This window comes from Astatotilapia calliptera, chromosome 15, assembly GCF_900246225.1.
Source record: "Astatotilapia calliptera chromosome 15, fAstCal1.2, whole genome shotgun sequence".
In the NCBI taxonomy this organism is placed as follows: domain Eukaryota; kingdom Metazoa; phylum Chordata; class Actinopteri; order Cichliformes; family Cichlidae; genus Astatotilapia; species Astatotilapia calliptera.
In genome coordinates, this window is record NC_039316.1 from 25887451 (window position 1) to 25913287 (window position 25837).

General features: G+C 43.9%; 1 protein-coding gene across 1 annotated transcript; it reads left to right on the forward strand.

Annotated features, from left to right (window-relative positions):
- The first annotated feature begins 5522 nt into the window (after positions 1–5522).
- On the forward strand, positions 5523–22137 carry LOC113006407 (protein NLRC3-like). The gene is made up of 11 exons (XM_026142360.1): positions 5523–5579; positions 7100–7276; positions 8961–9063; positions 11392–11505; positions 11673–11730; positions 11966–12194; positions 13984–15763; positions 15840–16013; positions 18805–18978; positions 21100–21146; positions 21366–22137. The coding sequence occupies exons 3-11, from the start codon at positions 8975–8977 to the stop codon at positions 21908–21910; spliced, it is 3210 nt and encodes a 1069-aa protein (XP_025998145.1). The 5' UTR covers positions 5523–5579; positions 7100–7276; positions 8961–8974; the 3' UTR covers positions 21911–22137.
- The last annotated feature ends 3700 nt before the right edge of the window (positions 22138–25837 follow it).

A 25837-nucleotide genomic window follows, 5' to 3' on the forward strand; every position in this document is an offset into this window, starting at 1 on the left:
AAGGAGACTATGTGAACAGGAAGTCTTTCCACAGCATTAATGTACAGGTACATGGTTCCCTGTAGCATTTCAAACTAACAAATTATTTCATTATAGTAATGGATGCTAATTTGTGTTCTCTGCACTGTGAAGATCATATGTGATGCTGCCAACATTATCACAAATGTGGAAGCCAACTGCTCAGCCTCTGTGAGTGGTGGTGGTGGAGGACCCCCACCTGTTTTTCGGGCCTCCGCTTTTTTTCTGTTGGCTATAGCGGGTCACATTTGAGCATACAGAGTAAGCAAATATGTACTTGTAATGTGCTCAGATAATTTCAATAAGTGCTTACAGAAAGAAAATTCATGTAGAATCTAACTGCAATTGATTTACATCGGACAAACAGACCAAGCACTATGGCTCATAATACAATTACACCTTACCTGTTTGGACTATATTTTTATGTTTCATTTTTACTTGCTGCCAGGAACGTTTGGGGCCTGTTGGGTTGCACCTGCGCTCAAATCACATCACAAAATAAAATGTATAAAATAAAAAATAAAATAAAATAGAATAAAATAACGTGTTAAATGGGTGGAAATCCCTAGATCAATGTTTAAATTAACACTCACGCATTGACTCTGTCGGCTATGTTTTGCCATGCATGCTCCCTTTCTTTTGCAGCTGAGGCTGTGTTACTTTTTTTCCGCGGAATTTGCATGTTATCGGCATATGCTGCCATCAGAATTTCGGCCTCAAGCGCTGTAAAATACATTGACCGCGCCTTCTTTCCCTCCGTCTCCATGGTGACTCGCTTAATCTGTGCTCCACTAATCAGGGCTTTATGTATCCTCGTGCGCGCGCTTAACTTGGGGTTAAAGCAACTCCGCGTTGACTGAACTAATTGTTATCAGCCTTTCTGAAACCGAATATTCTGAGTTGGACAGTTCGGGGTTACTCAACCCTGAGTATCGTTTTTCACTCTGAGTTTTCTAAACCGGCTTCCTGAAATAGGGCCCAGGGCCCTATTTCAGGAAGCCGGTTATGCTGATGGAAACACCTAAAATCAGTTTGATTTTAGGTGTTTCCATTAGACTGGCAGTATGAAAAGGAAAAAAACAAAACGCTTGGACACTGCTAGCACAGGCGCCCACAGAAACGCAAAGCAGGAGATGAAGCATCGCTGAATAAGTTTCCAAACCAACTTCATTCTAAGCCAAAGACTAGAAAATATGGTGAAGCATATCTTCCCTTTGGTTTCACCTGCACAAGTGCCAAGGTAGGTCTCCCCTGCAGAATTGGTTTTCCCTTTGTCGGGAGCATGCGCTGGGCTGTTCAAATCACGGACAAACAGTATACCACATTCTTGATTTTTAGTTCACAAACACTTGTTGTAATGACTAACTACTCCTGACATTTTGGAGATGTTAGCTCTGTATACAGTAAAGTTACAGCGGGATAAAAATAATATCAGGTTGATCCTGCCAGGATTTGTCCCCTGGTTCAAATCACGGACTAACAGTATCCCACAGCTGTTTATGTTTTTAAACCCATTTTGCACAGAGAGGCATTTTTTGAAAAATGTATTGATAGCAATGTTGAATATTATTACACAGAAGAAAAAAAACAACTACATGTAAAATAATCACACCGTGAAGCTTCTGCCTTTGTAAATGGAGGGACAGTAACTGCGTGTAAAACCTGACAGTATAACAGTAACAGTATTTCATCTCTATGTCCCATTCTGCAATTCATCTCATGTAAACAATAACGTGGCGCCCAGCCTGACGTGAAAAGAGGCACATTCCTTTGACGTTGCCAGACAAACTCTGTATTCCTCATCCGCAAAAAAAAGGTGTTTTAAAAATTCTCCGTTTTCAGTGATTCGAAACGCCGTTTACGTGTGGATGCGTTTTCAAAAATACCCATGTAGGTGCGGACGTAGCGTAAAAGAGTTAGTAGTTTATTTTATTACTAACTGTCATTTATTGGAGGTTACTTGTACTTGCTTAATTGTTTACTAAATGTTTGAGGTGTGAAATAAACCGCAATGGAGCAAAATATGGGTGTGTGTGGTTGGAGGATGTGTTAGTGCGTGTGCGTGGCTCCACATCAGCCACGCCGCTTTGCTAGCTAAAACACTGGTGTTGGATAATTTTGCCAGAAAAAAAAACAGAGGACGGCTGAAGCGGGGCAGCCAAAGAGTAAACTCTTAAAAGAAAGTACTGAATATTATGTCACTTATTTATGTGCAAATGCTTAATAACAAAGAACATTAAAACATTACTGTTGGCCACATGTCGGCAAAGTTATGTGACATTAGCAATGTTTGTACTAACTTGGCTTTAAAGCCTTTACTTTAAAATATACTCCGTTCAATAGTTGACTTTAATCTTAGAGAGAATGCCATGATTTTATGGATAATTAAAGTCAGCAATATATCCATAAACACAACAAGCAGAAAGTCAGTGATGCTGCTCTGTTTGCAGTCCTGAATATCACGGCACAAGCAGGATTCACTGCACTGTTAATGTTCGCTATGTTATATTGCTGCCTCTGTTCGGTGGTGTCGAGCCAAAAGGATTTTAACGTGTGTTTGAAAGAGCTGACGGTTCACTCGTTAAGCTGAAAGAAAGATGCTTTAATCACAGGAGTCACACATGTGTCCACTGTACCATCTGGGAACTCTTCTTGTTTAGCACTTGTAATAACACAAACACTAAATCCTCCTTCTCTTGTGCTGTTTTGTAGCAGTGTATACACCTGAGACTGTCACCTCTCTGTCTGTCCTGCACTCTCTCTCTCTGTTTCTTTCTCTCTGATTGTGGAATAAAAGTCTGAACATGTATTTATAAGTTACACTTGTGTTTGAATTCTGCAGCTTATCACACATTTGATTTCCATGTGTGACAACTGCAAGTGTCCAGAGTGAGGACAGACTGAGGGACCCACTGCTGCTCATCATCTGTGAGGCTTTGCACCCCTGATGATCCACCAGGACAAACTCAGCAGTGTGTGAGGAAGAGGAGGGGGAAGAGTCAGCACCAGCTGACAGATGGAGAGACAGACTGTTCCCTGTTTGTGAAGGACTGCTAGAAAAGTTTAATAGAACTAATTGTCTGTCCTGAATCAGTCTTATTAGGTAATGTTCAAATTTCAGAATGTAGCTGTGTAAACTTCAAATATCTGCTCGGTTTGTCAAGACATCACATATTTGCAAAAGTGCTCCAAAGTTTTCGGAGACGTCTGTTACCCACCTGCTCGATAGCTAGCAGAACAGCGAACTCCCGGCACATCATTTTCAAACCCCCTGCGATCTGTCGCTACTCAGATTAAAGGTGATATATAAGTCACTTAGATAACTTAAAAATGTTATTGTTTGACTTTTTCAGTGTTTTATTTGTTCGTGAGTAAACTGGTTTCCCTGAGATTACAGCTGAATAAACGTCAAACTGAAAATTGATTAAACAGAAGTGTGAAATGTTCGAGAATTTACGCCAGTGTCCTGTTACATTTTAGATAATTACTGAGGCCCGCAAGGGACACTGGAGAGAAAAAAATCAAGATAAACTTGCAAAAGTTCATCTGAAGGCTAGACCGTCCAATTTCACAGCCACTCACTTCTGGTCTTCCTGGCCTTTGGAGGACCCAGCCCACAAAGACCGCATCCTCAGGAGGTTGCAAGCCTATGAATTTGGACACCCCCATTGTTTACATGAGATGAATTTCTACAATGGCAGATAGAGACAAAATACTGTTGCTGTTAATCTTATTATTTGCAGTTTTTACACGCTTGCATATACACACACAGTTATGGTCCTTCCATTTAGACAGAGGCGTCAGAGTGAACTTTGGGCATGGCTTCTAAATTCAACACAGATGCTCTCACAACCCAAATCCCGACGTCGGTTTTGAATAAATTTAATTTTTAAAACATTTAATTTCTGTATGCTGTATGCACTTTGCTTATTCCTAAGTTGTGAGTCTACACAACAGCCAAAATACTGTCTTTAGTTATTAACATTTGAAATGATGAGGGCACTTGAAAATGGCACTTGAAAAGCATGCTCAATCATCCAGGTAAATCTCCAAAAGTTGATTCTGTTCATCTGGACGTAGCGTTTTCAGTGGGAGAAACGTTTCGTCACTCATCCAAGTGACTTCTTCAGTCTCAGCTGACTGCAGGTTTCCCCAATCTTATAAACAGTACATTTGCATGACTGAAACCAGCCCACTGGAGGAACAATGGGCTGGGAGGTCAGTTCCTTAATCGTAATTATGCAAATTGTCATGACCACTGATCAACAACCACTGATCAAAGCCCACTGTATGTAGGTAAACTGTCAGCAATAACACAGGTGATCAGGCATAAAAACGTTTTTCATTTTTAGGTTGTTGTGCAGTCATTTGTCATACTAGAGAGAGAGAGAGAGAGAGATGGCTTGTAACTGTCTACCATGATGAAGACTGTCAGTATAAGAGGGTTTTAAATAATTAAAATTTTTTTAATAAAAAATAAAAAATATAAAGTGTAAAAAAATGATTAAGATAATCAAGCACCTCCATAATTCCACCTTTATTCTGTCTGAGGTTGGAGAGCAGCCATATTTGGCACATGTGACGTCTACTTATATATTCATAAATAATATGATCATAAAGGGTGGTGCAGTGTGTCCTTTTCTAAAGAAGGCAATAAAGGAAGCATTGACGCTCTTTTCCTTAGGATTCAGAGAACTGGGACAGCTCAGGTTGCCTGGCAGATTTTTCCAGACCACTGGAATACAAGCATCACATCTCCGCCACAAATTAAACTCAAACCTTACAGTTCAGGTAAAACTGAATCCTGTTGCGATTATGTGATTTTACATATTTTTTCTCTAAGGCTGTTATATGCAGGCATGTCTGATGTACAGTGAATTTTTATCATCGTGATTTTACCTAAATGCGTGTGACTTTCTATGAAGTGTGATATATTTCTCTTTAAACTTGCTGTGAGGAGGGATCTATTCAAACCGTCAGGACTCACAGAAACGTTTGTATGTTTAAATGAGACGAGCGGTCTCTTTCAGCCTTTATTTGGGGCGATTGTGGCTCAAGAGTTGGGAGTTCGCCTTGTAATCGGAAGGTTGCCGGTTCGAGCCCCGGCTTGGACAGTCTCGGTTGTTGTGTCCTTGGGCAAGACACTTCACCCGTTGCCTACTGGTGGTGGTCAGAGGGCCCGGTGGCGCCAGTGTCCGGCAGCCTCGCCTCTGTCAGTGCTCCCCAGGGTGGCTGTGGCTACAATGTAGCTTGCCATCACCAGTGTGTGGATGACTGGATATGTAAAGCGCTTTGGGGTCCTTAGGGACTAGTAAAGCGCTATATAAATACAGGCCATTTACCATTTATTTTGATACATCGGTGAGGAGAATGACTCCATGTTTGATCTGTTAGGTTTCAGATTAAACCGAGTCACAGTGAATACTGTAGCAGACCGTGCTGTCTCCAGCTGTTTAAATGTGACGTTGTAGAAGGGAACCCTCCCTCTTCTCCCTCTACTTCCTGCTCGGTTTACTTTCACTTTGTCCGGCTGCTGTTCCGCGGAGCGTCTTTCTGTGTAGGTGAGTGAGGTCCGCGTGCCGGTGTTTGTCTCCGAGGTTCTGCTCGTGCTGTCAGATTACTGCTGTAACCGTGTTACCATAGAAACGTCAGAAATCGAGACCCTTTGAGTATCTGTTAAGATCAAACAGGTCGGTGTGTGTCCGCCGCGGCGTCAGTGACTGCAGTCATTTATGTGACGTCAGTGTGGACCCGAAGTCCACGCAGTGCCGAATAAATCCAGCATTTTATTTCTTAAACTAACATAACATTATTATGAACGTTTTTATGTTTAATATTTTATCGACAAATGTTTAAGTAGCTGCATCTCAGAGTCTGTTTGGTCACGTGAGATGTGCTGTGAGGCATTTTGTCCTCCAAACGTGGACAATAAAGTTGTTTTGATTGTTGAAGTAGAAGTAGGTCGAGGCCGGAGCATTTCTATGTTTTTCTTCATAATTCACAATGCTTGAAATCCAGCATTTACATTTAGATGTAAGACATATGTGCAGCTACCAGTCTGATATAGCCTATGCACTAACAACACAAAGTGTAACCCTGAAAAAATTTAGTCATATTACTGTTCATCTAATAAATCAGATTACTGCTGTACACGTGACTTTTGTTTAGCTTTTTTTGTATATGTTTAAAAATGTTTTGGATATCAGCTGTCATATCAGAGAGCTGTTCTACCTTTTAAGACACCAGGCTGCTGTAAATCAGCTCTGACAGAACACAGATAACAGATTTTCAGTTTTCAGTTTTCCTTGGTCTTTTCACGTGTGTTATGAATAAATGTTCTTTTTTTCAGTACCGGTACTAGTTTTATTTTGTTGTATTTATCCGCGACACCTTAAAGGCCGGTCCATGAAAATATTGTCGGGCATAAACCAGCCCGTGGCGCAAAAAAGGTTGGGGACCGCTGTTCTATTGAGCAAAGGCAATATATGTGTACACACACACACACCTACCCATCTATAAATAAGGAAAAAGTTTTTTAATTTAGTTTTTAAAAATACTTCTGCTACGCTGAGATGATCCTGCTCTTTTTCCACACAGAGAGAATCCTACTGAGCATGTGCAGATCAAATTTCAGCCCTCTAGCTTGTTTATCTGAAACAGCCATTTAAAAAGTGTTTTTGAGAGTAAAGGAGAGATGTCCTCGTATCTCCTTATGTTCCCTTCTGCTCCCCCTACGGTGTTGGTGTTTAGGACATGGAAATGGTTTTCCAATTTTCTATTGTGTGCTCTTCTGCTGCTGTAGCTCATCTGCTGTAAGGTAGTGTGTGTTCAGGCATGCTCTTCTGCATACCTTGGTTGTAGTGTGTGGTTATTTTACTTACTGTTGCCTACTGTTGCCTTCCTGTCAGCTCACAGCTGTCTGCCCATTCTCTTCTGACCTCTGACAGGCTTTGTGTTAGGGAGAACTGCTGCTTGCTGTATGTACTCAGTGCATCTAGGAATGTAGACATGGTCAAGATCATGTCTAAGTCCATAATCCCCTATGTGTTTTCTCTGACACTGACTGGGTTTCTTTCCACAGGTGAGGCTGGTCGGATGTCTTTGGGGTTGTTTTTTTTATCTGTTGTTGTGAGCTTGTGACGGAGTCCTTAGATCGATTGCTCAGACACCAGGACTGACGAAGAGACTGAGCAGCTTCTTTTCTCAAAATATTTCTTCCACACATGAAGGTGGAAAGGGTGTGAAGTGAGCTCAGCAGGTGAGTCTTTCCAGAGAAGGCTGTTTCATGATGCTGATTGGCTGTTTGCTGTTTGTTGGTATAAAACATGAAGAGAAAAAAGAATTTCTCTCTGAGTTTAGGAACAATAACTTTACAGTGATTCATTTACTTTTAAGTGTTCAAACCATCAGGTAACACTGAAGACCAGTGTTGGGAAGGTTACTTTTAAAATGTATTCCACTACAGATTACAGAGTACATGCCCCAAAATGTATTTTGTAACATATTCCGTTACGTTACTCAAAGCGAGTAACGTATTCTGGATACATTGGATTACTTAATATATTATCATGCCTTTTTACAACTACATGAATGTACTATTGCTGTGTGATTTATTACTATTACTGAAGGCTACTCACCATACCAATACCAACTAGAGTCTTAAATCTTAATATAAAATGAGTAACAGTAGGGTGGACATTAGGTAAGGTTGTATAGAAAACTATTCCGCGTGTATATAAAACAGGTCCGCGGCTCCGAAGCATAGTAAAGGGACCTCTGGCTAATATGTCTGGTTCCATGTAGGGCTCGTAACCGAAAACTTGCTTTACTTTGTTGTCTGTGTCAACTTTGGTAGCGAGAGACAGAGAGAGGGGTTGAAAGGCTGCTCCAACTGAACTCATTTTTTCTGAGGAAAACACGAAAAAAGTGTAGAGCCGAGTCTTAATAGCTTACTTACAACTGGGCTCGTCAGGCACTCTTTTTGGCTGCAGTGGTTATTATTATATTTACATGCTTCCAGCTCCCGTTTCTGCTCGGTGACAACTCGTGCTTTTCGACTCTCCTTTTTCTCCCTCCCTCGCTCACAGACACACAGCGGGTATTGCAGTCCATTCTCCCTGCAGCACGGACTACACTGCCCATGAGGCTAGGACAGGGGTGGGCAATCTCAGGCCACGAGGGCCGGTGTCCCTGCAGGTTTTAGATCTCACCTTGGGTCAACACACCTGAATCACATGATTAGTTCGTCACCAGGCCTCTGGAGAACTTCAGGACATGTTGAGGAGCTAATTTAGCCATTTAAATCAGCTGGGTTGGTTCGAGGACACATCTAAAACCTGCAGGGACACCAGCCCTCGTGGACTGAGATTGCCCACCCCTGGGCTAGGGCAATGCCTGTAACACTCTGTCTATTGCCTTCATATTAAATAAATAAAAATATTTCTTCACGTCATTATGAGACGCTAGATTGAGACACAGCCATTTGAGCCTCTTAATGCGTGTTTTGTTTGGGTTTCCACCGGCGTGGAATTACCATAAATAGAGAGGGCATAGCCTAACATATGAAACAGGAAAAGATCTTTTCCTGTTCCTGACCGCCGTGTAATCCCTTTATTTCAACAAAGTAACTGTATTCTGAATACCACCTTTTTAAACTGTAATGTAACGGAATACAGTTACTCATATTTTGTATTTTAAATACGTAACGGCGGTACATGAATTCCGTTACTCCCCAATACTGCTGAAGACCGACTGAAGGCACACAGGAGAAGATGTTTGGATTCTGTTTTCAGACAAAATATTATAGATGTTTAAATCCTTGTGTGTGTGTGTGTGTGTGTGTGTGTGTGTGTGTGTGTGTGTGTGTGTGTGTGTGTGTGTGTGTGTGTGTGTGTGTGAACTAATATATGTTGTGATATTAATGTTGCTGTGTCTGTGTAAAGGTGTGGCTTCTGCTATGGATCAGTGTGAGCACAGAGAGGAGGGAGTCCCTCCCTCTAAATCCACTCTGTGTGGGGAACATGACAGCAAGACCAAAGCTCAGAGGTGAGAGGACTGTCTCTAGCTGTCAGGACCCTTCTCCAGGTCCTGGTCAGAGACACAGAAATCAAACGAACCAACTGTTTAACTCTCTGACATGTGAACTCTCTGCAGTCACTACATTGTGTGGTCATCACCTTTTCTTAATGCAACAACCTCAGTTAAAAAAACAAAAATAAGTCAGAGTTTTAAAACTTGAGAGAGACAAACATCAAATTGCTGCCAGTACACAAACTTATTTCTGCTGCTGTGTTCCTGTGTTTAGTCTCACAAAACAGCACAATCTGTTTTTTACCGTGTCATCTACTTACACACCAGGTAGAAAATACACAATGGATTGGTTGCTATAAATTTTGGTTCTACAGTTTTGTTTTGTTTTTTGTGTTTTTCAGTTGGTTACTGGAAATTGTTGCAGATGCTTTGAATCCAAACTCACTGTGCTACTGTGCTCACTATGTAGTCCCTGTTTTTTTTCTATCAGTTTCTATCAGAAAACACAAGCCCCTCCTTCATCCACCGGTGTGTCCTTCAAGAGTAATCGATCTATGATTCAACCCATTATATTCAAAGATGAAGACAAACACGCACATTCTTCACTTACAAAATTTTAATTGATTTTTGTTCTGTGATGACAATAAATAACACGTTAAAGAAAATCATTACAGTTATTCAGAGGCTCAATGAGGCTCCACGAATTTTAACAAGAGATTTAAACAGAGCGAGTGATTTAGTGAGTCTGCAAATCATTCTAGAGTTTAAACCCTGTGATAATAAGACAAGGTTGTCTTGATGTTACATGTGATTGATGCACAAACCCTTTTAGACCCTCTTCACTCTGTTAATGTTGGAAAGAAGCAGCTGTTCCATAACATATGACAGACGGTACCATCAACCAAACAGGAGACAGAAGCAGACACTTTTGCGGAATTTTGTTGTTGAGTATTGTTGGAAAGTTGTTTTTGTGCATTGCACCAGAAAAACTGCAAAAAACTGGCTGCCAGAGTTTATCCAGACTCCCAGTGCAGCTTCACACCAAAAAGATCAGCTGATATGATTTTCTCATTGTGACAACGTCAAGACAAATGCAGAGTAACAGTTTACTTATAGCATTTATTGACAGACCCTTGTCCAACCCCCTTGCCTTGGTGTCAAAGAAGGATGTGTGCATGTCCCAACATTTTTCAACATTTTTCTTTTCCTTACTTTTAAATCATGTGTTTAAAGACAGCACTGAAGGAATCTGCTTAGTTTGAAGGAAAGACCAAAGTTCTATGTTTGGCATACCATGGAAAGACAAGGTCACCAACACAGAGATACTTGCAACAACAGGACTACCAGCCATCTACACCATCCTCAAACAAAGACGAATGTGCTGAGTTGGCCATGCCATAAGAACGGATTATGGACACATCCCAAAGACCTTTTGTACGGAGAACTGAAAATTGCTCTGTGTGTAAAAGAAACATGAAGAACACTGGCATGGAAGGCCAAAGGTGAACAAGTTATTTAACAAAATGAGGAGACATGTGACAAAGACCTAAAGGGGTGATTGGGAGGAACGGACTTCCTGATATGAAAAATAATTAAATGATCATTCCTGCAGCCACATAAGTTAAATACTCAGGTGAGGAGAGAAACAGCTGTCACCTGAGCTGGATTAGGTGGTGGGGTAGGATCCTGGACAGAGCTGGTATAGCCAAACATACAGAGTGCACAGGGATGTTCAGTTCCCACCTCTGGCAGAAATTCAGTACTATTCCAATTTTCTGACTGAGTGGACCATGTTCTGCACCTCCAATACAAAGGAGCTTTTCCAGTTCAATTCAGTGCCAAACACACACAACAAGATATGAGGTAAAAATTCTACAACACAGAAAAAACACCAGTATTAAGGGAGCCCCAATGAGCAAGCACTTGGTGACAGTGGGATGGAAAAACTCCCTTTGAAAAGGAAGAAACCTCTAGCAGAATCAGGCTCAGGGAGGGATGGCCATCTGAGGAAGACGGGAGTAAAATCTATTTGAGCTTACAGTGGAAATCAGTTGGGGACCTATTCTTAGGTACTGAACCTTAAGGTTCCCCCAAATATCAAACCCCACTCCGAATCATAGTTTGTAGCTATGAACAGCTTAATCGATAAAGTTTTAAAATCATTCTATAAAACAAATAGTCTCGGAGAACCAAAGATTTTGTGCTAACGAGAGTCGAGTGAATTATTTTTAATTCTTAACAGACCTGTACACATGCAATCTTATCTGTTTCATTAGAATACCAACATTTGCTGTGAATACCTTAAATAACACACGTGTGATATTCTTTATTTTCTCATTTCAGAATCAATAAGGAGACACCGTTGTCTACTTCACTGAGCTGTGTGTCAATGAAGAGTGACCGATCTATGATTCAACCAATAACCTTTTCAAACAGAGAGCGGTCTTTTGATACAGGGTGAGAACTGAAACTGTTGATTGTGTTTCTTCTTTAAAAACGTCATGTCCAACAGCAAGACCAGCACTTGCATTAGTGATCACTTTGTGTTCATACCAAGACTCATCATTACAGAGAGCAACACCTTTAACAAACTGCACATATGCTAACGTTGAGCGTTTTTGCAGTGTTTTGCAGAGCTCAGAGACTCTCAGTGGTCAGTCTGATCTGGACTCCATATTTACGGTGAGAAGATTCAAGAGTCAACAGTTTAATATCACATCAATGAGGAAAAAGTAATTTAGTTTCCATCTCTCCTTAAACATGAGACTCAGTGAGAGAATTACTAGATTCATTTAGTTAAAAACATTATGAAGGTTATAATGTGGAATATATGGTCCTAATTCTGTCAAAACCTTAATAGATGAAACTGAAAATGACTGAAAATAAGTTTAAAGTTCTAAATTTATCCCTTTTCCAGACGCTGGAGGACAACATGTTCAGTTTTTTAAAGAATGAGCTGAAGAAGATGAGGAAGGTCGTGCTTTCAGACTATCCAGAATGGTTAGAGTGTCAGAGGGAGGATGAGGAGGTGCTGAAGGCTGAGGATGAAGAACAGAGGAGGAGCAGTAGAGAGTCATTTTTGAAGATCACGCTGCAATTCCTTAGGAAAATGAAGCAGGAGAAGCTGGCTGAGTGTCTGCAGAGCAGTAAGAGGATTTGAACACATGCACAGCATTTCCTCAAGTTTGTCTACAACCCCAGCTGTTCTATGCCCCACAGTCTGAGAAACACTCTGTTGGATCTATAAATTTTTCTTTATCGAAACATAAATGATGTGCACCATGATTAACACAACACCCTGGTGCATGACAGAGACATAAACATTTATGCATCTTTTGTTTTTATGTTTCTATTTGTTTATCTATAACTTTTGTGGTCAGACATACTACATTATAGATGGTTGATTACATCAGGAAAGCCCATAAATCAATGGCTAAAGTACACTGAACAAAAATATAAACGCAACACTTTTGTTTTTGCTCCCATTCCCCATGGGATGGACGTAGAGACCTAAAATTCATTCCAGATACACAATATAACCATCCCTCCCAAACAGTGGTCACAAATCAGTCCAAATGTGTGGTAGTGGGCACATCTGCTATATTGAGATAATCCATCCCACCTCACAGGTGTGCCACATCAGGATGCTGATCTGACATCATGAGTAGTGCACAGGTGTACCTCAGACTGCCCACAACAAAAGGCCACCCTGGAATGTGCAGTTTTTTGCGCTATTGGGGGTCTGGGGACCCAGAACCGGTCAGTATCTGGTGTGACCACCATTTGCCTCATGCAGTGCAACACATCGTCGCATGGAGTCTATCAGATTGTCAATTGTGGCCTGTGGAATGTTGGTCCACTCCACTTCAATGGCTGTGCGAGGTTGTTGGATATTCGTGGGAACTGGTACACGCTGTCGTATACGCCGGTCAAGCACATCCCGAACATGCTCAATGAGTGACATGTCCGGTGAGTATGCTGGCCATGCAAGAACTGGGACATTCTCAGCTGCCATCTGCCCTGAACAATGTGAACCATGATTCATCCGTGAAGCGCACACCTCTCCAACGTGCCAGACGCCATCGAATGTGAGCATTTGCCCACACAAGTCTGTTACGGCGACGAGCTGGAGTCAGGTCAAGACCCCGATGAGGACGACGGGCATGCAGTTGAGCGTCCCTGAGACGGTTTCTGACAGTTTGTGCAGAAATTGTTTGGTTGTGCAAACCAATTGTTCCAGCAGCTGTCTGGGTGGCTGGTCTCAGACGATCTTGGAGGTGAACCTGCTGGATGTGGAGGTCCTGGGCTGGTGTGGTTACACGAGGTCTGCGGTTGTGAGGCCGGTTGGATGTGCTGCCATATTCTCTGAAACGCCTGTGGAGACGGCTTATGGTTGAGAAATGAACATTCAATGCACGGGCGACAGATCTGGTTGACATTCCTGCTGTCAGCATGCCAATTGCACGCTCCCTCATTGCTTGTGGCATCTGTGGCATTTTGCTGTGAGACAAAACTGCACATTCCAGGGTGGCCTTTTGTTGTGGGCAGTCTGAGGTACACCTGTGCACTACTCATGATGTCAGATCAGCATCCTGATGTGGCACACCTGTGAGGTGGGATGGATTATCTCAATATAGCAGATGTGCCCACTACCACACATTTGGACTGATTTGTGACCACTGTTTGGGAGGGATGGTTATATTGTGTATCTGGAATGAATTTTAGGTCTCTACATCCATCCCATGGGGAATGGGAGCAAAAACAAAAGTGTTGCGTTTATATTTTTGTTCAGTGTAGGTGATAGGCAGAGGGTAGGTGAATTACAGAGAGCTGAGGGAATCCAAGGTAATCCTGTCAGTTCTTAAATAAAGGAAACACCACGGCAAATATTCTAATCAATTCTAATGTTTGTTTGTTTTTTAATTATTAATTTAGGAACTCGTGCTGCAAAGTGCCAAAAAAACCTGAAGTCTAATCTGAAAAAGAAGTTCAAGTGTGTGTTTGAGGGGATTGCTAAAGCTGGAAGCTCAACCCTTCTGAATCAGATCTACACAGAGCTCTACATCACAGAGGGAGGGACTGCAGGGGTCAATGATGAACATGAGATCAGACAGATTGAAACCGTATCCAGGAAATTGAACAGACCAGAAACTGCAATCAGACAAGAAGACATCTTTAAAGCCTCACCTGTTAAAGACAAGCCAATCAGAACAGTGCTGACAAAGGGAGTGGCTGGCATTGGGAAAACAGTCTTAACACAGAAGTTCACTCTGGACTGGGCTGAAGACAAAGCCAACCAGGACATCCAGTTCATGTTTCCATTCACTTTCAGAGAGTTGAATGTGCTGAAAGAGAAAAAGTTCAGCTTGGTGGAACTTGTTCATTACTTCTTTACTGAAACCAAAGAAGCAGGAATCTGGAGCTTTGAAGACTTCCAGGTTGTGTTCATCTTTGATGGTCTGGATGAGTGTCGACTTCCTCTGGACTTCCACAAAACTAAAATCATCACTGACCCTAGAAAGTCCACCTCAGTGGATGTGCTACTGACAAATCTCATCAGGGGAAAGCTGCTTCCTTCTGCTCGCCTCTGGATAACCACAAGACCTGCAGCAGCCAATCAGATTCTTTCCCAGTGTGTTCACAGGGTGACAGAGGTAAGAGGGTTCACTGACCCACAGAAGGAGGAGTACTTCAGAAAGAGATTCAAAGAAAAGGAGCAGACCAACAGGATTATCTCCCACATCAAGAAATCACGAAGCCTCCACATCATGTGCCACATCCCAGTCTTCTGCTGGATCACTGCTACAGTTCTGGAAGATGTGCTGAAAACTAGAGAGGGGGGACAGCTGCCCAAGACCCTGACTGAGATGTACATTCACTTCCTGGTGGTTCAGGCCAAAATGAAGAAGGTCAAGTATGATGAGGGAACTGAAACCGATCAGCACTGGAGTCCAGAGAGCAGGAAGATGATCGAGTGTCTGGGAAAACTGGCTTTTGATCAGCTGCAGAAAGGAAACCTGATCTTCTATGAATCAGACCTGACAGATTTTGAAGTAATTATCAAGGATGCCTCAGTGTACTCAGGAGTGTTCACACAGATCTTTAAAGAGGAGAGAGGACTGTACCAGAACAAGGTGTTCTGCTTCATCCATCTGAGTATTCAGGAGTTTATGGCTGCTCTTCATGTCCATCTGACCTTCATCAACTCTGAAGTCAACCTGCTGGAGAAACGGCAAAAAAAAGATCAGTATTCTTTAAAACATCTCCACCAGAGTGCCGTGGACAAGGCCTTAGAGAGTTCAAATGGTCATCTGGACTTGTTCCTCCGCTTCCTCCTTGGGCTTTCACTGCAGTCTAATCAGACTCTCCTAAAAGGTCTACTGACACAGACAGGAAGTAGTTCAAATACTGATGTGGAAACAGTCCAGTACATCAAGAAGAAGATCAGTGATAATCAGTCTGCAGAGAAAAGCATCAATCTGTTTCACTGTCTGAATGAACTGAATGATCGTTCTCTAGTGGAGGAGATCCAACAGTCTCTGACTTCGGGAAGTCTCTCTACAGATAAACTGTCTCCTGCTCAGTGGTCAGCTCTGGTCTTCATCTTATTGTCATCAAAGGAAGATCTTGATTCATTTGAACTGAAGAAATACTCTGCTTCTGAGGATGCTCTTCTGAGGCTTCTGCCAGTGGTCAAAGCCTCCAAGAAAGCTCTGTAAGTCGATTTATGAACCATTATAAATGTTTTTACATTCTTGATTGTTATCTTCATTAATAATTCTTTCTCTCAGGCTGAGCTGTTGTAACTTGTCGTGGAGAAGCTGCAAAGCTCTTTCATCAGTTCTCAGCTCCGAGTCTTCTAGTTTGAGAGAGCTGGACCTGAGTAACAATGACCTGCAAGATTCTGGCGTGAAGCTGCTGTCTGGTGGACTAAAAAGTGTACACTGTAAACTTGAAACTCTAAGGTAATGATTCAGTGTGTGTGTGTGTGTGTGTGTGTGTGTGTGTGTGTGTGTGTGTGTGTGTGTGTGTGTGTGTGTGTGTGTGTGAGAGAGAGAGAGAGAGAGAGAGAGAGAGAGAGGGAGAGAGAGATATTTACATGTTATTTTAAATTGCAGAATCAGAATCAGAATCAGAAAGGGGTTTATTGCCAAATGTTGAGCAGGTTTACAACATTAGGAAATTGCTGCGGTGCTTCAGTGCAAACATAGTGTCATAAATAGCACTTAAATAGACATGAAAAAATAAAAGTAGAATAAGAATTAAAGTGCTACGTAGAAAGATATGTGCATGAGATATACATGAGATATATACATGAGAATAAGAATTAAGAGTGCTACGTAGAAAGATATGCGTGCAGGTGGTGATCAGTGCCAAACATGGAATGATGCAGTGACACAGCGTAGGGTCATGTGTTAGTGGCGGGGACAGTCATATGGTTATTGTTCATGTGTCCAACAGCAGAGGGGAAGAAACTGTTCTTATGGCGAGAGGTTCTGGTGCGAATGGACCGGAGCCTCCTGCCTGAGGGGAGCAGGTCAAACAGACTGTGTCCAGGGTGAGAAGGGTCAGCTGAGATCCGAGTTGCACGCCGCAATGTCCTGGAGGTGTACAGGTCCTGCAGAGATGGGAGTCTGCAGCCAATCACCTTCTCAGCAGAGCGCACAACACGCTGCAGTCTCTGTTTGTCCCTGATAGTGGCTCCAGCGTACCACACGGTGATGGAGGAGGTGAGGATGGACTCGATGATTGCAGTGTAGAACTGCATCATCGTCCGTGTTGGCAGGTTGAATTTCTTCAGCTGCCTCAGGAAGTACATCCTCTGCTGGGCCTTCTTGATGACGGAGGTGATGGTGGGCTCCCACTTCAGGTCCTGGGTGATGGTGGTACCCAGGAAGCGGAATGAGTCCACAGAGGTGATGGGGGTGTCAGTCAGGATGATGGGGGGAGTGGGGCTGTGTGCTTCCTGAAGTCCACAATAATCTCCACTGTCTTCTGGGCATTCAGCACCAGGTTGTTGTGGCTGCACCAGGACACCAGACGTTCAACCTCCCTCCTGTAGGCAGACTCATCCCCGTCCGAGATGAGCCCAATAACGGTGGTGTCATCTGCAAACTTGATTAGCTTGACAGACTGGTGGGTGGAGGTGCAGCAGTTGGTGTACAGGGAGAAGAGCAGAGGAGAAAGAACACAGCCCTGAGGGGAGCCGGTGCTGATGGTCCGGGAGTCCGAGACATTCTTTCTCAGCCTCACATGCTGCTTCCTGTCCGTCAGGAAGTCAGTGATCCACCGACAGATGGGATCAGGCACATTCATCTGGGAAAGCTTGCCTCGGAGATGGTCTGGAAGGATGGTGTTGAAGGCAGAGCTGAAGTCCACAAACAGGATCCTGGCGTAGGTTCCTGGGGAGTCCAGATGCTGCAGGATGAAGTGTAGGGCCATGTTGATGGCGTCGTCTACAGACCTGTTGGCTCTATATGCAAACTGCAGGGGGTCCAGGAGGGGGGCCGTGAGGGTCCTGAGATGGGAGAGAACTAGGCGCTCAAAAGACTTCATGACCACAGATGTCAGAGCCACGGGTCTGTAGTCATTTAGTCCAGTGATCCTAGGTTTCTTGGGGACAGGGATTATGGTAGAGGACTTGAAGCAGGCAGGCACATGACATGCCTGCAGTGAGGAGTTGAAAATGCCAGAAAACACTGGGACCAGCTTGTTTGCACAGTGTCTGAGGGTGGCAGGAGACACGCCGTCTGGGCCGGGAGCTTTCCGAGCATTCAAATTCTTAAACTGCTTCCTCACATCTGCTTCATGAATATGAAGAGTTGTGGTGGGAGGAGGTGGTGTGAAATCCTCTTTTGTGTGGGGTGAGGAGGGGGGTGTTGTAGGTGAACAGTTTGAAGGTGGTGATGGGGGGAGAGGTGGGGGAATTTGTGTCCAAAGTGCCTCTATTGTTGGGGCCGTTGGAGGTGTGAAGGCTGCCTGATGGCTCGTCAAAACGGCAGTAAAAGTCGTTAAGGGTGTTGGCTAAGAGCAAGTCATCAGTGGAGTGGGGGGTTTTAGGCTTGTAGTTTGTGATATTCCTAAAACCTTTCCACACAGAGGCCGAATCATTCTCTGAGATCTGCTGCTGCATCTTCTCAGAGTGCTGATGTTTAGCAATGTCCACTTCTTTAGTGAACCTGTACTTGGCCTCTCTGTAGCAGTCCCTGTCTCCGCTTCTGAACGCCTTTCTCTTTTCCAGCCACAGCTTTTTGAGTTTAGGAGTAAACCAGGGTTTGTCATTGTTATAACTCACCCTGGTGCGTGATGGCACAATGCTGTCCTCACAGAAGTGGATATAGGAGGTGACAGTGTCCGTAAACTCGTCCAAGCTGTTAGAAGCAGCCTTCAATGTGTCCCAGTCTGTGGTCTCCAAACACGTGCGAAGCTCCTCCACAGCCTCGTTGCTCCACAGTTTTTTAGTCCTCACGACAGGTTTGGAGAGCTTCAGCCTCTGTCTGTACGCGGGGATTAGGTGGATCATGACGTGGTCAGAACGTCCGAGTGAAGCGCGGGGCACCGCACGATAGGCCCCGCTGATCGTGCTGTAGCAGTGGTCTAATGTCCTCTCCTCTCTGGTCGGGCATTTAATATACTGCTTATATTTCGGAAGCTCATGGCTCAGATTGGCTTTGTTAAAGTCCCCAAGAGCAAGTATTGCAGTATTATTATTTATGCATGCTCATCCTGGACTTTTTTCTTCTTTCAAAACTTTAGTCTCTCGGGTTGTCTGATCACAAAAGATGGAGGTGAATCTTTGGTCTTGGCTTTGAGGTCTAACCCCTCCCATCTGAGAAATCTTGATTTGAGCTACAATCATCCAGGAGACTCTCATGTGGAGGAGCTTTCTAAGGGAGTGAAGAATACTCAGTGGAGACTGGACAATCTAAGGTATGAACAAGAGTTCACATGGCGTTGGTTTATCTAACTTGGGTTTTTTTTTTTAGCCTTTTTGCTTTTTCCTTTTTTCTGTTTATGGGAAAGATATAAAGTGATTCTATGTAAAGAAATGTGCAGACCCCAGAGGAGTCATGGAACAAGTCCTGACTGTTGTTTGTGCTTATATACCGAACAACAGTGTGGGTGCTAGAGGATGCCCTATCAGGGAACTATATGGTCCTATTGGTGCACTGGTAATGTCTGAGGCCCTGGTCTGCAAAACCTTAAATTCTCACCTTTGACAGAGCTTTGAAAGCCTTCCGTAAGATAAACAGGGGATACTAAGTCCAAAAGGACGATGTCATAGGACGATGTCCTTGGCTGAGGAGTCTGTATAAAGCTGTGGCCTCATGGTGGTTGGCATGTGTCATAATATTAATTTCAAAATCAGATGGTGGACACTAAAAGTGACCAGAGCCATCAAACTGAAAAAGTCCTTAGTTAGCCTGCTGGACTCCTGAGACAACTTACAGGTACTGCAGCCCAAGAAGACTGTATTCTTACAGTAGCTGTGCAAAAACTCACCTTTAGACTGAGATTCTTCTCAAGCATTTCTGGCAAACCTTCAGTCAACTTCTAGTTACTCGAAGTTACTAGTAACTTTGAGTAAGTAGAAGTTACCTAAAGCGGCAGTGCCCAGATTACTTACGTAGACAGCTACTTCGGTGCAACTGATATAAAGTGCGGTAAGCTGAAGGCAGCTTCAACCATCTGTTTGTTGAAAAATAGTAATGCGACCGCACTGCATTTTCTTGTTAGTAACGGTAACGGTCTTGTAACGATAAAAATAGTAATTAGTTAGATTTCTCATTACTGAAAAAAGTAACGCTGTTACTTATAATGCTGTTATTCTCATCACTGGTTGTTTCTGACTTCAGTTGAGGATATAGTCAGCCAGTGAATCCAATACCTTAGGCACCTCCTCAATTCTTCCAATATCCATCCTTAGAGAAAGCAGTGTCTAGGAATTAAAGGGGACAACTTAGGCATCACTAGGCTGAGTTCACTAATGGTCTTAAATAAGTCCTTGGTGGCAGGGAATTTTTGGTGGATGAGATTTCCCCTTAAGTTTCTTAAGGTTCTGGATGTGGTGGGGCTGTCATGGTTGACACGTCTCTGTAATGTTGTTTGTCTGGGGTAGATCATCGGGGTTGGCAGGGTCAGGTGATGGTTCCTGTCTTTAAGAAGGGGAACTGAAAGCAGTGTTCCAATTATAGAGGTATCCCACTACTCAGCCTCACTAAGAAGGTCTGTCCGAGAGTACTGGAGAGGAGACTCTGTTCTGCTCTGTTTTGAATCTGTGTTTGCATCCACCCCTATGGCTACCAGATCCAGGTCGCGACTGAAAGAATGAGACTGCAGATACTAACGGTGGACATGAGTTTCCTCCAAGGTGTGGCTGGGCTCTTCTTTAGCTTGTTAGCTTCTTTAGCTTTCAGTTCTGAATGGGACTGACAAACACACACAGGTTTTTAAGAATACACTTTTACCCTTTTTTAGCTTCATGAAAGCATGACCCATAGCAGTCTCATGACCCTGCAGCTTCACAAGTACTCTGTTTAATCTGCACTGGTCATTCCACTTTATTGTCATTGATATTTATATTTAAAAGTGCAATACTGTAATTTTCTGCTGCTCATTCCTGTGCAATATCCCATCTGCCCTCCCGTCATATTTCTTTTCAAGATTTTCTTATTTAATCACTAGTGTACATATATTTATATTTATAGATACATATATATTTAGTCATCTTTTCTCTTTTACCATGTGTCTCTAATATTTTGCTCCTTACTATTTTTCTATTTTCTTTATTATTTTATTTTCTTTTATTTTCTCCTACTGTATCATGCTGCTGAGTGACTGCTGCTCGTCATACACATTTCATTGCAATGTTGACCCTGTGCTAACTTGCATATGACAAATAAAACTGAAACTGAAACTGCTGAGAAGAGAATATATTTAAAACTGGCTGTGTTTCAGCATGTTTCTATATCAATCAGGAATTGGTGCTTCATGTTGAATAGCAGTATGTACACATTATAGATAAAACTCATTATGTTTTTCTCCCTCCAGAGTGGACCATTGTGGAGAGCAGTGGCTAAAACCTGGACTACTGAAGTGTAAGTCTCAGAAATGATAACTAAATGTTTATGTCAAACCTTCAAAACTACAGCTTCACAGTGGCTACAGGCATCTTTTATATACAGTCCTGTATATATTCATTCAGAAAGTATCATCATTAAACTTTCTATGACTGAGCAACATATCAGCAAGTAAAGAAAGAATAAAGCATCAAATATGTCAGATTATCAACTGCAGCTCCATCTTTTTCTTACCAGATTCATGTGAACTCACAGTGGACACCAACACAGTGAACAGAAACCTCAGACTATCTGACAGCAACAGGAAGGTGACACGTGTGAAACAGGACCATCCATATCCTGATCATCCAGACAGATTTGACTGCTGGCCTCAGCTGCTGTGTAGAAATGGTCTGACTGGCCGCTGTTACTGGGAGTTGGAGTGGGAAGGAGAAGTTTATATAGCAGTGAGTTACAGAAGAATCCAAAGGAAAAAAAAGAGTGATGAGTGTTGGTTTGGAGGAAATGATCAGTCCTGGAGTCTGAGCTGCTCTGATGGTGGTTACTCTGTGTGGCACAATAACAGAGAAACATTCATCTCCTCCCACTCCTCTTCATCCTCGGTCTCTGACAGAGTAGCAGTGTATGTGGACTGTCCTGCTGGCACTCTGTCCTTCTACAGAGTCTCCTCTGACACTCTGATCCACCTCCACACCTTTAACATCACATTGACTGAATCTCTGTATGTTGGGTTTGGATTTGGGTTCTGGTCATCTGAATCTTTACTTTCTCTGTGTTCTTAGTGTACCTTTAATCTCATCACTGAGACAGGACACACACCACTTGTAGGTTTTTTACTGTCCATGTTTACAAGGGGACATCTTTTCAGAAATGTAACCAAGTGGATTTAGAGCCTAAAGCTGACCAGCGAGTGAAGTAAAAGTGGTGAAAAGTGAAACATGTTAGAAAGAGAAGATGGCCTTAACAGGGTGTGAACTTGTAAAGTAAAAACATGATGCATTTAAGGTTATCCTATTTGGTTTTTATTTAAGAAGAGAATTTGTTCCACTGTGCGATGGCCGAGTCTCCTTGTTTGCTTGGAGATAATTTCCAGAGGTGTGGACTCGAGTCACATGACTTGGACTCGAGTCAGACTCGAGTCATTAATTTTATGACTTTAGACTTGACTTGAAAAAATGTTCTAAGACTTGTGACTTGACTTGGACTTTTACACCAATGACTTGGGACTTGAATTGGACTTGAACCGATTTACTTGAAAAGACTTGATATTTCACCCCAAATATAAAATTTAACATGCATATTACATAGAGATTGAAAATGTGACGTCATTCAGGGGTAAACCGCAAAGGATTCTGGGAACTCGTGGCAAGAGGTACTAGCGCACGCAGGCTTTCAATTGAAATCAGTTACACAGCGATAAAAAGAAACACAAAAATGTCAAGAAGCCGTTGTATTATTAACTGCAATAGCCGGTCGCATGACAGCCACGGGTAAAGAGATCGGTTGTTATCAGATTACGTCGTTGAAGAGAAATTGTTCGAGCCATGTTTCCGAAGTAACAAAGACGCGACGGATGGCCTGGATTGCAGCCATTCAAAGACCAAATATAACGTCCCAGAACCCTCCAGCTCACAGGTTAGTCTGCTCCAAGCATTTACACGAAGGTCAGTCTGCTGTTGTACTTAATACGTCATTTTCATAACATAATTGGTGATATAGGTTACAAGCAAGTCTGGCGCTGAACAGAAATTGTTGCGCTATGCTCCTTTATTTATTGTGCATAAATAGTGAATTGTCCTGACACAATATTGCGTTTCGCTTCTGTTATTATGGTACATTGACAAAAACATATACTTTTATTCACAGGATAAAACAGTTGTTTTTTGTATCACTAATTGCCCAGTACGATTACAGCATACAATATTATTGTCACTGCTACATTTCTGTGATGCTACCAGAAATTATTTCCACTACTAATTAATTACCGTTGAGCTCAAAGGTCCTATTAATAAACGGTTAAGGAATGTGTATTTATGACGACAATTTGTGAGACTGGTAAACTTATGATACGTACGATGGTCTTTCGTTCTACACGGTGCATTTCAAGGTCCTGCACCCATCCGGCGGTAAACTGTACCTGGGCTTGTTGCAGTGACCGGAAGTTACTAAACTTCATGAGTGTATGCACTCACTCCAAGGACCGTATGATTATAAATATGCATATAAATATGCTACAATGAGATAGCTGACTTCATCTAACTAGCAAATGTTTTCCAGGCTACGTTGGTGATACAGTTATTTTTGTCATGCGATTTTAAAGCCGGTCCTACAAGCGCATCCAAGAATAACATGCAGCTTATCTCAGAACTGTCGGTGAAAATTATTCTTGGAGCTAGGTTTAATTGAGCTGCATTTCTATGAGTCTGTTGTGGCCAGTGCGATCCTCTATGCTGTTGCATGCTGGGGGAGCAGGCTGAGGGTCGCAGATGCCAACAGACTTAATAAACTGATCCGTAAGGCCAGCAGTGTTGTGGGGATGGAGCTGGACTCCCTCAAGGTGGTGTCGGAGAGGCGGATGCTGTCCAAGATAAAGACAATGTTGGATAACACCTCCCACCCACTCCATGACATGTTGGTCAGTCACAGGAGCTCGTTCAGTGAGAGACTGAGATTACCGAAAAGCACCACTGAACGACACAGGAAATCATTCCTGCCTGTGGCCATCTCTGTTAGGGGTTCCGAAAGAGACTCAGGCGCAGGCCAGGGTTTCCTTTAAAGCGAAGAACAGTGCGTTTATTTACAGTGAACACAATCACCAAGTGGCTATGTACAATGTGCAGGGGAAACGGGTCCGGGTCGCCAGGGTCCGTGGGAAACAGGGTTAGGGGAAAAGGTGCTCCACACTTTCTGTACAAAAAGCTCCTCCTCAGTCACTCCTCTCAGAATCCGGTTCCAAAAACGATCTAAACACAAAAGGTCGGGTTAGCGGGATAATAACAAAGGGCTTTCAAGATACAGGTTGGCAGATACACAAGTTTGACTGACGCTGATAGTTCAACGATCCAGCGAAGACTAGTGCAGACTCGCCATCTAAGTAGTGCAGTAATCAGCTGGGATCAGCAGCCGGTGTGGTGATGAGCAGGTGTGTGGGCCAGCAGCGGGAGCCCGCAGTGAGCATCGCCGTGGCGAGAGAGAGAGAGAGTGAGAGAGAGAGGGCGAGAGAGCAAACAAACCACAAACATATTGCCCAATAGAGGATTGACCAGCAGGGCACAGGGACCATGACAGTACCCCCCCTCAACGGGAGCCCCCCGGCGACCCACCAGGCTTACCAGGATGAGACAGATGGAAGGCCCGCAGCATACGCTTGTCCAGGACAGCGGCCCGCGGAACCCAGGACCGCTCCTCAATGCCATAGCCCTCCCAGTCCACAAGGTACTGGAAGCCACGCCCGCGGCGGCGAGAGTCCATAATCCGCGTGATGGAATAGGCGGGCAAGCCGTCCACAAGCCGGGCGGGCGGAGGGGGCCCGGAAGGAGGGCACAGGGGGCTATTCTGGACAGGTTTGATTTGGGAGACGTGGAACACATTGTGAATCCTCATGTTGCGGGGCAGCCGGAGTTTCAGAGAGACGGGGTTGATCAGTGCCGAAACCTCAAAGGGACCAATGAAGTTTGGGTTGAGCTTCTTGGACTCAGTCCTGAGAGGAACAAAGCGCGTGGACAGCCATACCTTTTGTCCCACGCTGTATGCTGGAGCTGGTGTGCGGCGGCGATCTGCGGTCTGTTTGGTTCGGTCCTTTGTGCGCAGCAACGCCGTCCGTGCGGCCCGCCAAGCTCGTCGGCACCTCCGTAGATGGGCCTGGACTGATGGCACAGAATGCTCACCCTCGACAGAGGGGAAGAGAGGCGGCTGGAAACCCAGTGAGACCTCGAAGGGAGACAGACCAGTAGCGGAGGAAGTCAGACTGTTGTGGGCGTACTCAATCCAGGGTAGTTCATCACTCCAGATGGACTGGTTGGAGGACGCTGTGCACCGCAACATTGCCTCGAGCTCCTGGTTAGCTCGCTCACACTGACCGTTGCTTTGGGGATGGTAACCGGAGGTCAGACTGACCTTTGCTCCTAATGAGGAGCAGAATTCCTTCCAGACGCCAGACGTGAACTGGGGGCCTCTGTCAGACACAATGTCTTCCGGGATCCCATGCAAACGAAACACATGACGGGTAAGCAGTCGTGCGGTCTCCATGGCCGTAGGAAGCTTGGGTAGAGCTATGAAGTGGGCAGCTTTAGAAAAACGGTCCACGACGGTAAGTATGACAGTGTTGCCTGCTGATTGCGGCAGTCCGGTTACAAAGTCCAAAGCTATATGGGACCACGGCCTGGACGGAGTCGGCAGGGGATTGAGCTGTCCAGCGGGCGGCTGATGAGATGGTTTATTCCGGGCACAGGTCACGCAGGCGGAGACGTACTCCCGAGCGTCTTTAGTCAGAGAGGGCCACCAGAAGTAGCGCTGGAGGAAGTTGATAGTGCGGTGGACCCCTGGGTGGCACGTAAAGCGGGCAGTGTGGGCCCATTGAAGCACTTGAGAACGTACTGATTGAGGGACGTAGAGCCGTTGGACTGGCCCACCTCCTGGATCCGGTTCCAACACCTGAGCCTCCCGAATGGCTGCTTCGATCCCCCAGGAGATGGCGCCCACGACACAGG